Raw genomic sequence first — 13,298 nt, 5'->3', positions numbered from 1 at the left:
ACAGAAACTGAAGGGCCACACTGCTGGGAAACAGCTGAGCCAGGATCAAGGCCAAGCAGCGTCCAGAACCCTGACCTAGACTGGAATCCCAGTACGATTATTTACCAGCTGACTGACCTCGGGCCGGGCACTTGGCCTCTGCGGCTTTTCTTTCACCTGTGACGTGGGAGAACATCACCTCCTCGCAGGCAGGGTGTCCGTGGGACACAGGACATGGAGCGCGGGCAGCACGCTTGGCGTGTGGGAGATGCTCAGAAACATAGGTTCCCACCTGGTTTCTTGTTCGGGCTGAGAGGGGGTGAGGGCCTGGGGCGGCCGAGCCTGTCTTGTTTGGGAGGTCCCGCTCAGACACCGCGGCCTGTGCCCACTGGACGGGCCTCAGGAACAGACGTCTCTCCCACCCGGACCCCTGCCCCCAGCACAGGGCGGCCACGCAGCGGGGGCTCGGGAGCAGCGTACTGATTCGCGAAGGCATCAGGGGCTCAGGAAAGAAGGCAGCAGCGGATGACAGCCGAGGGACCACTGAGACCATACCTGGCTCACCCCTTCCTCCCCAGCCAGGGCACCTGTGTGTGCGCCCCTGTGTGCGTGTCCGCGCACGTAAAGGAACTCAGCTGACTGGCGGGGGGCGGGGCTCGCGCCACCTTCTCCATCACCCACAGCTGGCTCCTTAGAGGCTATCCGTCCCCTCCATCCATGTGATTCACGGGCCTTACAACTGCCTTGTGGGGAGGCAGGGCCCAGGTCAACACCCCCGCTTTAAGGACAGTGCAACAGGGCCCGGGGTCTCCAATCACCCGCCACAAGCGCCAGGCTGTCAATGATGAGCCAGGTGGAGAGCCCAGGGCTCCTGGGCTGCTGAGCTGTACGGGGGTGGGGGGGGGCAGCCCTGCGGGGACTCAGTACAGGGCTGGGACCCAGGGCCTGCCCTCTGGCCAGGGAGGCTCTGCCCTCTGAGCCCAGCCCGAGCACACCAGGCCACAGGGAGTGATGACCAGGGAGACAGGCGTTCTCAGACTCCAAGGATGGAGGGAGAGAAGCCCTCCCCAGAGAGCTGGGGGCAGGCCAGAAGGAGGCCCTACCCCGGATGCGGAGACCTACCGCATGATGCCCAGGGGATCCAGTGCCTCCTCCTCTTCTTCCTCGGAGGATTTTCCCGCTTCCTCGCCCTTCTGGCCTGGGATGGGCAGAGCCTCAGGCTCTGCTCGGTCCTGCTGCTCGAAGAAGTCGAAAGCCTCACTGTCTTCCTGGGCCTGGTTGTGTGTATCCAGGACAGAGACATCTCTGCTGGTAAGGTCTGCAGCCCCTGGGGATCTGGTGCCTGTGGAAGGAGAGGGAGGAAGGCACCTGACACCCCGTGCCAGGGAACGAGGCGGTCTTGCCCCACACCCAAGTCCCTGTGCCAGGACCTGAGCTGGGGGCTTCCTACAGCATGCTGGGACAGGCTGCTGGGTCTGGGTAGACAGCGGGCAGCCGGGGCTCCAAGCCTAGAGCCTGCAGCAAAGCCTGCAGTGGAGTAGCTATAGGCACGAGCCTTGACAAGTTGACAACACGGCAATAGCCAAGCCTATGTCCACGGGCTAAGGGCAAAGAAAGCCAGCCCGTATGCATTTCTGGGGCTTATCAGGGAGCTCTGGCAATCCAACCATAAATGAAGACCTGTTCCAAGGGTCTGGGCACTTGGACTATGAACCCAATGGGGTGCACAGTGAGCTCATGGAAGATTCCAGAACAAACTGTAACAGTTTCATTACAAACTGGCTTACATCAGCACTTCTCAAAGCATGGTCCGCAAATGGAAATCCATGATGTGGTAAGCACAGAAAGGAAGAGCAAGCATCTGGAAGCTTCCACAGCAGCTTGACATTGTCATGACACCCAGACATGTGATTCTGTATTTGTGAAAGTATCTGTCGGTGACAGATCGGGAATACAAATCTAGCCCTTCCCCAAGGACGGGTTGAGAAACATGGGTTTACATTACTTGTTCACCTCTATCCAGATAGTTACTGAGTAACAGACCGTTGAAAGCAGTTCCTTTAAAAAAAAAATACCACCCTTAGGTAGAGAACCTACTGCATGCCTGGGATACACCAAAGCAGTATGTGCGACTGCGTTATGTAGATCTAAATAATAACGATAGGCTGCCCGATGTTATGCTTGTTATTAGAACAAATGTGGAACTATCACTCAAAATTTCAATTCCGTGTGATAGGCATCGTGTAAAAAGCATTTTTGTAGGTATGGACTCATTGAACTATTGTAAAAATCCGCAGGAGAGATCCTGTTCACGCCTCCGCTCTACAGATAAGGAAATGGAGGCACAGAGGGCTGGGAGAGTCAGACCACTGTACCCCACCCAGTCTCTGTAACAAAGGGGCCAGGAGATCCGGAGTTTCTTCCAATGACGGGATCAGCTGGGGCGCCCGTATCACAGGCAACACAGCCCACTGGGAGGCAAACAGGCTGTGATCTCGCAGCGAACCACTCGGGGCCCACAGGTGCGTGTGGGGGCTGGAAAAGGAGGGAAGAAGCCGGGGCTCTGCAGCCTCGCCCAACCCCAGCCTCTGTGCATTCACCAGCTTTGCTTTTTTTATTCCTCACCCCTTTAAAAAGTTTTTGGCTTATTTGCTGTTGTCTGCTGAAAAACTCCCATCTGCCTTGCGAAGCTTGGAGACCACAGTCATTGGGAAGAAAAGTTAAATGGAATGGTCCAAAGAGGGGAGAAAGTCGGGGTTGGGGGGAGAGCCAGCACCTCTGGAGGGGGACCCCTCCCCACCCAGGGGCACACAAGTGCTCATTTCCGCCTTGGGGCCTCTGTGCAGGCCTGGATGCGGGGGTGTGCTGAGTGGGGGTACACGTCAGCCGTCCTAGAGAGCAAGCTCGTCGAATGCGCTTCCCTGGCGGGAGCTCGTGGAATTCTATGTCACCTGGCACCCTCCTATGTGACAGCTGAGGAAACCGAAAGGGGGGTGGAGCCTGTGAGGGTCTGAGGTCCCCAGGACTGGCCCAGTACGGGCCGAGCCTTGGCCTGCTGCCATACCTAGCAAGATCACCGGCGGGCACCAGCCCAGGGAGGTGTCCCCCGGGCGCCAGGTCTGCAGGCCTGGCTGGCAGGAGGCAAAGTGGGGCATGTGTATGTATGGGCTGGGAGGCTCTGGGGACGGCCAGGATGGGCACCGGTGGGGTCAGACTACAGAGAAGGCCCCGTGGGGGCCCCATCTGGCGGCTCCCGTGGGAGCCCTGGGCAGCAGTCTTCTCCTGCCAGCAGCGGTGGCCCTGCTCTGGCCCAGCCAGGGGAGTGAGGCCTAGTTCTGGGCCAACAGAGACCTCAGAGGTTTGGGACAGCGCCCCAGGTACCTAAGAATTCTAGCAGCTCTGGACTTCCAGCCAGGTCGGCGTCCTTCGAGACACAGCGCAGAATCTCATTGAACACGGCTCTTCTTTCCCGGATGTCGGACTCCCCAACGAACAGGACCTTCCTGGGGAGCGGGGGAAGGCTGGCCGTGGGATAGCGGTTGCTCAGTTTCTGGTAGAACTCCTCGATCTCACTGTACTTTTTGGAGACCTGGAATGAGAGGAGCCATGTGCTTCCTGAATGTTCTCCCCCTAATCCCACCCAGACAGCCTGGGGGGACCGGCCCTGGGGGACAGCTTCCAGAGGACAGGCAGGTGCCTGGGGCATGCCTCGCTCCCTCTGACCCTCCCCCCACGCCGCTGCCTTAGGCTCTGCTCCCAACACCCCCTAATCCATGCGAGGCTAAATTATGAAAGTCTTCGTAGCCAGAGGGGAGATGCCGTCGAGGGGGATCCCACGTGCTGTCACAGGTCCAGGTAGAGACATGTGACACAGGGACCCCAGCCTGGCCCACAGGTGACCGCGGGGGCCGCCTGCCTCCATTCTGAGCCCGCAGCATGTTAGTGGGGTGACCTCATGGTCTGGGTGGCAGTGAGGTCGTCTTCCTACAACAACATGATCTGCCTCTTTTAAGCATAATTTCTTGGTCATTCTCCTGCGCAGGAACAGCAGCCTCCTAGTGGGGACGGTCCTAGTGTTCATGGGGAGAACCAGATACGGCAAGGCTGTTTCTCGGGGCTGCTGTTGGCTAGGACCCCCAGCATCATGGAACCTCAGGGAAGCAGGCCGGAAGAGGTCCCAGGCCCCGGAATCACCCTGAGATAGCACCCTGTCCCCGGCTGAGTTTGCTCTGTGTGAGGCCACCCCAGCATGGTCTCTGCCCCACGTGGCCCAGGCCTCTTGTGGTGTGAGCGGCTGAAGCACGGTGGGAGGTAGGAATTGCTGTAGACCATGTCACCCACTGTGGGCTCTCCCGGCCCCGGGCACCCAGGCACACACCCCACCAGCCGCCCAGCGTCCTCACTCAGCTTGGACTCTGTGCTCTCCCTGTATGCGAGACCTGTCCCCCCAGCTCCTCTGAGGGAGCACGGAGTGTACAAACGGGGACAGTCCCACTTCTACTCCTAAGCCAAGGCTGGAAATGCTGGTGTGGCTGATGGACAAGACCTGGGAACCCCGGGGCACAGCAGTGTCACACCATGCAGCCCTGGATACCTTGAACTCTCCCCAGATGCCCCAGCCTATCAGGGATTCAGATGCCGGCAGGTGGCAGGGGCAGAATCTAGATCCCCAGCACCCCCAACCCCCACACACTGGGGAGTGGGACAGGGGACTGCAGCCTGCGGCTGTCAACACAAGAGCCTGGCTCTGGAGCTTTCCTAAGAACAGCCCTCAAGGAAAGGTAAGAGGATCCTTTTCACCTAAGGGATGCAGGCTCCAAGCCAGCCCCAGGGTCCTGAGAACTGGTGACTGCAGTCGGCAGGGACCCAGCCCCGGCCAGGAAGCTCTGACCCTAAGGGTTGAGCGCCCTCTGCTGGCTGGACAGCTCCATGCAGGCAGAGCCCATGGACTAACAGGGACCCTAGTCCTGGAAGTTGCTAGTCTCCAGAGCACTAAGCCTGCGGGGGCCAGGAAGTTCTATATCAGGGGTGTCACCCCATCCAGGACCCACATGCATCAGTGTTCCAAAGCCAGGACTTTTCAAGTAGCTACCCGGACAGCAGCATGAGGAGGCCTGGAGAGAGGCAGGGAATGCAGAGGATTCTCTGCCTGGTGCACCCACGTGCAGGGTAGACAGCACTGCTCCCCAGAGTCCCCGAGGGAAGCCTGTGGGCCTGTGCCACTAGCACACGGGGCATCTGCTCAGCGGCAAGCATACCCAGTGCCCCTCTCTGGGGATTGGTTTACTTCCTGATTAGCAATTAAACTCATTTTTACATTAAAGCATGGGTATCCTTTTCAGGAATAGAAGGCAAATGCTTTTTTTTCTTTTTGCAGCTAAATCATGGAACTTCAGAGATTTTCAGGCTTTGGGTTGCAACCCCAGAATTCATGGCGGCGGAGGGGGGTAAAGCACTCTCCCTCTCCTCTGCCCTCACAGGGGTTAAGACTGCCTGAGAGGCACCCGCCGGAATGACCACCCAGGCCTGCACATGCCCCCTACACAGGGTGTGGGTGTTACCGGTCAGAGGAAAGCGGCACTGGTGTGATGCACGAAGGGGTCAAGCTGTCCTCGCGCACAGTGTCCCACGTGAGGCTGGCCCTCGGCACAGCAGAGGACACTGCTCCCCGCTCCCCACACGCTGCCTCTCTGTTACGCCCAGAGACTGGACCTCAGATTTGCTCTTCAGCTCCCATCCCGGAAAACAGGGCTGGGGGGGTGGGTGCTGGGGTGTGTGTTGAGCGCCATGGGGAGGGGGTCAGACCAGACATCAGGAGCCGCAAACCCCCACCACTCAGAGCCAAGCAGAACCAGAACCACCACCTAACCTTAGACCTCGCCTCTCACCAGAAGTCCAAGCAGCACATGAAAGATACCGTCCTCTGGATGCTTCCATGTGTTCCATCTCCCGCAAAGACAGACCTGGGCCATGCATTTTTAACTCTGAGAAGGTGACATCTCTGCTACTAGAGCACCACAGCCAGGTCACTCACTGTTTCCCTTTCTGTCTCGGCTGCCAGGACGTTCAGAACGAACCATGAGCAAACCTGTAGCTACTGATCCTGTCTACACCACAGGGCTCTCGTTCATTTTGCCTTTATTTCAAAGCTCTCTCTTCCCTTAGCTCCTGTAACTCCAGGATGCCCCCTTCTCCCTCGGCCCCAGAGCCTCCTCCCTCTCCGTGACCATCCCGGGGCTGCTGGGTCTCTGGGGTTCCCTCCTAAGCCCTTCCGTCCGTCCTCCACGTCCATTCTCTGGGCAACTTCGTCCACTCCCAGACTTTCAACATCACTTCTAAGCTGACCCTTCCCAAACCTGCCTCCAGTGCCTGACCGGTCCCTGGCTCCGGCCCATGGATTGGTCCTCTTGTGTCCTTCTGACCGACCCGACACCCCACACAACCCCCTGAGACCCGCCCCTCTGCTCCTTAACTTCTGCTGGTGCAGACGATATGCACATTACCTTGGAGGTATTTCACACATCGCCGCTGCCCCCTCACTGCTGGCCTGCCTCCAGCCCTCCCTGGAGCACCACTGGCCTCATCACTGGGCCCCCTGCCCCTGCCCGGTTCCTCCCAATCCATCAGCCTTCCCCACTGGAGGGGCCAGTGAGTCACTCCCCTACTTACAACTCCTCCCTGGCTGCAGGACAAGCCAGGCTCCCCATACGCCCCCTGTGACTGGGACCCTGTCTGCTGTCTCTGCATCCTCCAGGCTGATACTCCACTGCACGCAACCCCCCCCCGCCCCCGCCCTGTGGCCAGTCTCCGCTTAGCATGGGCCCTCTGCCTGGGAGACCCTCACACCCTCCCCGCCTGGCACCTTCTGGCACTCTCTGGTCCAAGCAAGTGCTGGCTAGAGATGCGCCCGCTCGATGCTGCTGCTCATGCGGTGGTGGCAGGTGTGTCACCGGGCCCCTGGCCCCCCTGGAAACCCCCTCCCCAACCCTCCGCTCACCAAAAACTGGACGACATCCTCGGGCCTGTGCTTGGCCGACTTGAACGCGGCCAGCCGGGTGACCACCAGGATCTGGTACTCCACGTGGCCGGACAGCATTTTGCCCCGCACCTCCTGGTGCTGCGGCACCGTCAGGTCGAGGCCCGTGTGCACATTCTGAACTCGCCTGCCAGAGGGAGAGAAGGCAGAGGAAGCTCAGGTTTAAGTCGGCAGGCTTCTGGAGCGACACGCGAACGGGGCCTCAGGGTCCTCTTGCTGGCCTGGCAGGAGGCCACTCCGCAAGCGGTCCTCCATGGTCACTGCTTCGGGCCACCTGCCCCGCCACACACCGGCCCCCATAAGGCCTGGCTTCCCAAGCCCCACGTGTGGGCGCTGCCTTCGGGCTGCGTGCAGATCAAGGGCCGTCCCCAGCAGGAATACAAGCGGGAGCAGAAGAGACAGGGCTAGTGGAAAGTCACCAGCGGGGAGGTGAGCTCCGCACACTCAGGCACCTGCAGGATTTGGCGGGATGGCATCTGGGGGCTCTCGGCGCTCAGGGAAAGACGGACACGCCGCCGGGAACCAGGGCAGAGACCTGTTTCTTCAGCAAACCTGAGGGCAGGAGGGCTACAAAGGAATCTGCCCAGGGCAGGGAGGATGGAAAGGGCCCTGGGTGCAGGGTTCTCAGGAGCCATGCGGCCCCGCGAGGCCCTGAGAAGGCTGCGGCGTGAGGCTTTGAGAGGCTGCCCAGCAAAACAGCGCAGCTGCTGGAGAACCGGTCACCGCGACACAGAGGTGTACGGGGGGCAAACAGGTCATGAGACGTGACGGCAACTGCACGCTCGCTGTCTGAAAGAGGGTAAGGCGGACCCACGCGTACCAACACACTTCACACACACCCAGGCAGGACCCCTCATTCTCGAGGTGCAGACCTACAATGGGCTGAGCAGGACTTCAAAAACACTCTGTCCCCCAGGACTCCTTCGGTGTGGATTTCTCCCACCTCTACACAGGCATGCGACATGGTCACCACGGGGATGCCATCTGCCCCCACCAAGGAGGACAAGTGCCACCCGCCTGCGTGTGAAGTGCACACACACGCAGGGAGCCTGCAGACCTCCGCACACACACGAGCGTTTTCGTGGGACACAGGGCTGGCTGTCATAAGCACTGACGACTGAGGGACGCCCAGGCGACACCAAACGTACGTCTGTGAGATGGAAAAACACACCTCACGCATCAGCCCTCCTTTCCTTGGGCCAGGGACCGAATGAGCATGCTCGGCCTTCGGCGGAGCGAGCCGGTGCTGCTCCCGGCTTAGCACACGGTGTGCGCGCGTGTTCCTGGGACAGGCAAGGGAGCGCAGAGCCCATGACAGTGAGCCTGGGAGCAGCCGGCACTGCTGTGGGCTCTCAGGACCTCACCGAGGTCATTCCTGCTCTTGCAGCCTTACAGGGGACACAACTGCTGGGACCCATTTATACAGAGCGGGAACAAGGCACAAGGGCGTCACCTGCTTGGGTCTCGGCTGGTCAGAGCCGGAGCCAGCGTTCACACCCAGGCCGCTGCCCCAGAGCCCACGAGCGGCCTCTTCCAGGCTGGAGGGAGGCAGGACGAGGATCATTAAGGCAGCGAAGCACAGGTGGGCGGAAGTGCAGAGGAGGGGGCCTCTCGGCCGAGAAAAGCAGGTGTGCAGAAGCCCACCGGCAGGCACCTCCTAACGCCGGGTTCACACTCTCCCTCTCAGTCCCCTGCACTGGACCACACCACAACCTTCAGCCCACGATCCCACTGCTGCCACTGTACCTCCTGCTCCTGTCACGCCTCCTTGGCTGGGAGGCCCCAGGGTAGGAATCACTGCTGCAGGCCCCAGCTCTCCCGCCTACCCACTCCCCCACCGTAGTCCCGAATTCTCCAGTTCTCTGCCTCCTTTGTACCGGTGCCCAGCAGCTGCCCGGGACGGGGACAAACGCTCAGACATGCCACCTGGTCCCACCTGGAGTTCACAGCCACAACCTACAAGCCGCAGCCTGGGCCTGGCACCCCTCCCTTGGTCTAGACTGGGCTTCTCCAACCGTGGTCCCCGCCACATTGGTCCCACCTGGGAAGTTCAGTCCACTGCATCAGAAGCCCCGGGGAGGGGGACCCCCCAGCTCACGTTGACAACTCCTGCAGGTAACCGATGCACCTGAGCCTGGCTCACTCACTCTCGCACACCTCTGGACCCCAGGCAAACTTTTGCCGTAAAAGACCAGACAATAAACATTTCAGGCTTTGTGGTTCTATGACCTCTGTCATAACCACTCAACTCGGCCATATGCCATGGCAGCAGCCAGGACGATACACCAACTTTATGTACAAAAGCAAGAGGTGGGTGTGATTTGCCTCATGGGTGTAGTTCAGTCGGCTGAGCCCTAGACCAAGCTTCTGGAACCTCAGGTGCACCCGCGGAAGCCGTCAATGCACAGGTCTGGACTCAGCAGTTCGGGGATGTGACCTGAGAATCCGCTTTCCAGCCAGCTCCCGGGTGATGCTGACGTTACTCTGCTGCCCCTGGGACCATCCACTGAGCAGCAAGGCGTGGGGTCTAAGCCGCGTGGCTCCACTAACCCCCGATGGACCCCCGATGCTGTTCTCCCCTGACAGCCCTACTTCTTATTTCACTGAGAACAGCAGCGATCAGAGAGATCCCCGAGCTTCTGCCTCACAACCGGCCTGCACCCACCTCCCCCACCTCTGGGGACACACTGGTTGGCTCCTACTTGAGGCCATCGCCTTCTCAAGGCACACTTCTGCAAGTCTTCCCTGTTCCTTCTCTCTCCCTCCACCCCTGCACTACCCCCCCCCCCCACCTACTCCCAAACCCACAGCTCTTCACTGCCTCACCCAACACTCCCCCAGGCCCACGCCACGCTGGTCTCCTTGCTGGTGCCCTGCCCCAGGACATTGACTCTGCTGTCCTCTCTGCTCGGTACAGTCTTGTACAAGACATCCTCATGGCTCCCTGCCTCGGGGAGCCTGTCTGGATCTGCCCAACTGCCACTCTGTCAGAACGACACTCCTGGACGAAACAGCACTCACTCCTGTCTCTTTTTCCCTCCTGTTTAATTTTCCTTCATACCATTTATTGTCTCTGACACACCATCTATTTACCTACTGTCCAGCTGTCCCCAGTAAAGCTCCACAAGACGGGCTTCATTAGGTTCACTGCTGTACCCTAGAACCTGAACCAGGCCTTGGCACAGAGCAGGCACCGGGCCAGGAGCTGCTGGACAAACGCAGGTGTAAATGCCAGCGGCGAAGAGCAGTGGGGGGCTGCGCTGGAAACCTGCTTGGTGGCCGGTTTCAAGCATCTGGACCCCCCTGCAGCAGAGGCTTGGGCAGCGGCTTGGGTCTGTCGGTGCCTGCCAGCGGGAAGGAGTGAGCGCCACCTTCTGGGCACCCGTGACTGTGACAGGCCCTGCAGGCGGGGTGCAGGGAGGGAAGCCACCCATCCCCTTCCGAAGCCCTGGGCGAGGAAGTCGCACCCCATCTGCATGGGCCAAGAGGGGAGTCTGCCGCAGGCACGATTCATACCTGCCAATCTCAAAACTTCTTTTTGTAGAGAATGAAACAGGCTCAGGGAGAGGTGACTTAGGGAACCCCAGGTACACTTGTGCCAATGAAGACACAGCCTGTGACCTCACTGGGTCATGCAAGGGACACCAAGCAGGTTCTGGCATCAGGGTTCACTTACAGAATCACATTTTTCTAGACCTGAAGTCACAGGGGAGTTCAGATGACAGCGGGAAAAAGAACCATTGGGCTGGGAAACAAATACATCCATTTCTGCAAGAAACTGGCATCTTAGACCAAGATCCTGGGTAGGGGGAAGGAGAGTGGCGTCTGGGGAAATACCTTAGGTGAGTCCCTCTATAACAGAGTCAAAGCACATGCCTCCTTCCCAGGATCCACCTTGCACAGGTCCTCCAGGTCTGGCTCAGGCGGGGCCCCCACGGCACCTTCTGCCTCCCAGGCATCTGCTGTAACTTGCAATTTTCTCAGGAGCTACCTCCTGCAGCAGCTGCCACCGCTTCTTTCCCTCACCCGGTTAACTCCTACTCTTCCTTGGGACGTGGCCTGGGTTCCGCCCTTGCGCTGCGCTCCCATGGCAACCTGAACCTACTGCCCCCTCCCCCTTAGCTTCTGGCCCCCGCAGGCCTGGGTTCATTCCGTGTCCCCTAAGGGGCCGGGCCTTTTAGGATTCACCCCGATCCCCAGTGCCGTGCACGGGGCCTGGCACACAGTGAGCGCTGACAGGAGGCATAAACTATATTTTCGGGCTAAAAAGAGGTGAACGCACGTCGGCAAAGGGGAGAGGAAACCCCCTCTCCGCCCGCCTACGGGACCAGCCAATCCCGGCTTTCCACTGGGTCGGGAGCGAGTTCGTTACCCTCTTAAGGGCCTCAGTTTTCCCCATCTGTAAAACGGGGACACTCGATGCGCCCACTTCTCCTGCCGGGCGGCGGGGGGGCCGACTCCAGACGACCCGCCGGGGCGCTGGCGAGGCCGGGCCGCGGGCCCACGGGACGGAACGCCTCCGCCTGCTCCGCGGCCTGGGGCGCATCCGGCTCGTTCGCGCGCACCCGGAGTCGACGCGGCCCGAGACGCGGCGCCGGGCACCGGGGGTCTGGCTCACCTGGAGGTGACGAGCACTGCCGGGGACTGCATGACCGCGGCGGCTCCGGGCAGGGCGCACGGTCACGGGACCCGCGGGCTACGGCGACGCCGCGTCCCCGCCCCGCGCGCTCGGCCCGCCCCGGCTCCGGCCCCGGCCCCCGCCCGCCCCCTGGTGGCCACCGGGCTCGGCCAGCGGCCGCCGTGAATTTGCGGCCTTCCTGGTGCTTGGGACCTACTGCGCTGCGCAGGGTGGGCGCTGTCGGAGGCCTGGGTCCAGCCTGGCCACGCCCCCTGCCCCCCACGACGCCCCCATCCCCGGACCAGGGTCCTGGGCCAACCCCGTGGCCAGGAGGCACCGAAAGATAAACCGAGGCTTTCTGGGAACCGCAAGGCCTGGTCTGCGCCAGTTGTCCTGGCAGCGACAGCGCCTGGTTCGCTCCTAGCAGAGTGTCCAGAGTAAGACGGCAGATTACTTGGCTTCCCTGCCTTGGGGAGAGTGTTGGGAAGCAGCGCAGCCAGTGGTCATGGCCCTGGGAATGCTCAGAGGAGGGTCGAAGGAGATAACCTATACCCCAGCAAACAAGATCCGTTAGACCGGTTTGCGGGGCGCTGTCCGAAGAAGCAGCAGCTGACGATTCCGGAGGCCTCCCAGCGGCTCTTCTGAAAGAGACCAACAGGGTCTTCTCAACAAAAGCTTCCCAAAGTTTCTTTCCTCTCCCCTGATAAAGAGATACCGTATATCGTTCAGACTCTTGTTAAAGCCCCACGGAAGATTTCCGGAGACCACTGCAATGGGCTCTGGACTGTCACAGCAGGGGGGTCAGGCCTAGCTCGGTCCAGCCAGGGCACGTGGTGACAGGTGGCCAGGGGTCTGGAGGAGACAGACAGCAAGGGGCGGTGGTTCTTGCTCAACCAACCTAGCAGGATTCTTGCTGAAGGCAGGCTAGGGCTTAGACATCAAAGGTGGGGATGGAGACCTTGATCAGATGTGGAGGGGGATCAGATTCCCCTGGGGGTGGGGGTGGGGTGGACAATCATCTCTCAGCTTGCTTAAGAGGATTCTTGCTAAGACTGGGCCATCCATGCAGATTGCAGGGGGAGAGTAGAATCAAGGTCAAGGCTGACTGCGGATGAGGGATCAGAGGAGCCTAAAGTTTGGTTAAGGAGACAATCTTCTCCCTCTCCCAGAACTGCTAACACTCTCCCTCCTTCTCCATGTGCAGACCCGTCTCTCCAGGTGCCCTTCCTTCCTAATGACACACACACACACGCACACGCACACACCCCGAGCCCCAGATGTCAGGGTCCTGGGTCAGAAGCTGCTGAAGTCACTTGGGGCTGAGCCCTCATTGAGCCTGTGGAGACCGCCGGGGAGGATCTAGGGAAGCACTTATACACCAAGCACAGGTGCAGGGTTGCGGAGAAGGGGACTCCCCACTGTTGCCGCAGCTGGTAGCTTGCCTGTCACCCAGGCCTTGCAGGCAAATGAAATTCACCCCTGGCCCCGGGGGCTCCCGAGTGCACAGCGCTGGGGACTTTGGGGCTCCTGGACCCTGCCAAGAACACGACCGGCTCCCCATGATAGAGCGACCTGGTCCCTGAAAGCAATCCCACTTTCTGTCTCTGTGAGTCCTGCTTGCCCCTATGTGGCTCCAGTGGATAATTGTATACAATTCACGGAATG

The 13,298-nt window shown here is 60.3% G+C and overlaps 1 protein-coding gene across 1 annotated transcript in view; it reads right to left on the bottom strand.

Annotated features, from left to right (window-relative positions):
• The window catches only part of HS1BP3 (HCLS1 binding protein 3), a 28,146-nt gene extending 16,405 nt beyond the window's left edge, over positions 1 to 11,741 (bottom strand). Inside the window, exons 1-4 of the mRNA XM_059132551.1 lie at positions 11,634 to 11,741; positions 6,977 to 7,142; positions 3,361 to 3,568; positions 1,102 to 1,321 (exon numbers count right to left, since the gene is read on the bottom strand). Of these exons, the coding sequence (XP_058988534.1) occupies positions 1,102 to 1,321; positions 3,361 to 3,568; positions 6,977 to 7,142; positions 11,634 to 11,665 (626 nt within the window). The 5' untranslated portion in view covers positions 11,666 to 11,741. The remainder of the gene's footprint in view (positions 1 to 1,101; positions 1,322 to 3,360; positions 3,569 to 6,976; positions 7,143 to 11,633) is intronic.
• Between the last annotated feature and the right edge of the window lie 1,557 nt (positions 11,742 to 13,298).

The sequence above is a fragment of the Mustela lutreola genome, chromosome 9 (assembly GCF_030435805.1).
Source record: "Mustela lutreola isolate mMusLut2 chromosome 9, mMusLut2.pri, whole genome shotgun sequence".
NCBI classification, from domain to species: domain Eukaryota; kingdom Metazoa; phylum Chordata; class Mammalia; order Carnivora; family Mustelidae; genus Mustela; species Mustela lutreola.
The sequence above is the reverse complement of the archived record's forward strand: the minus strand, read 5'-3'. Positions and strand labels throughout refer to the sequence as shown.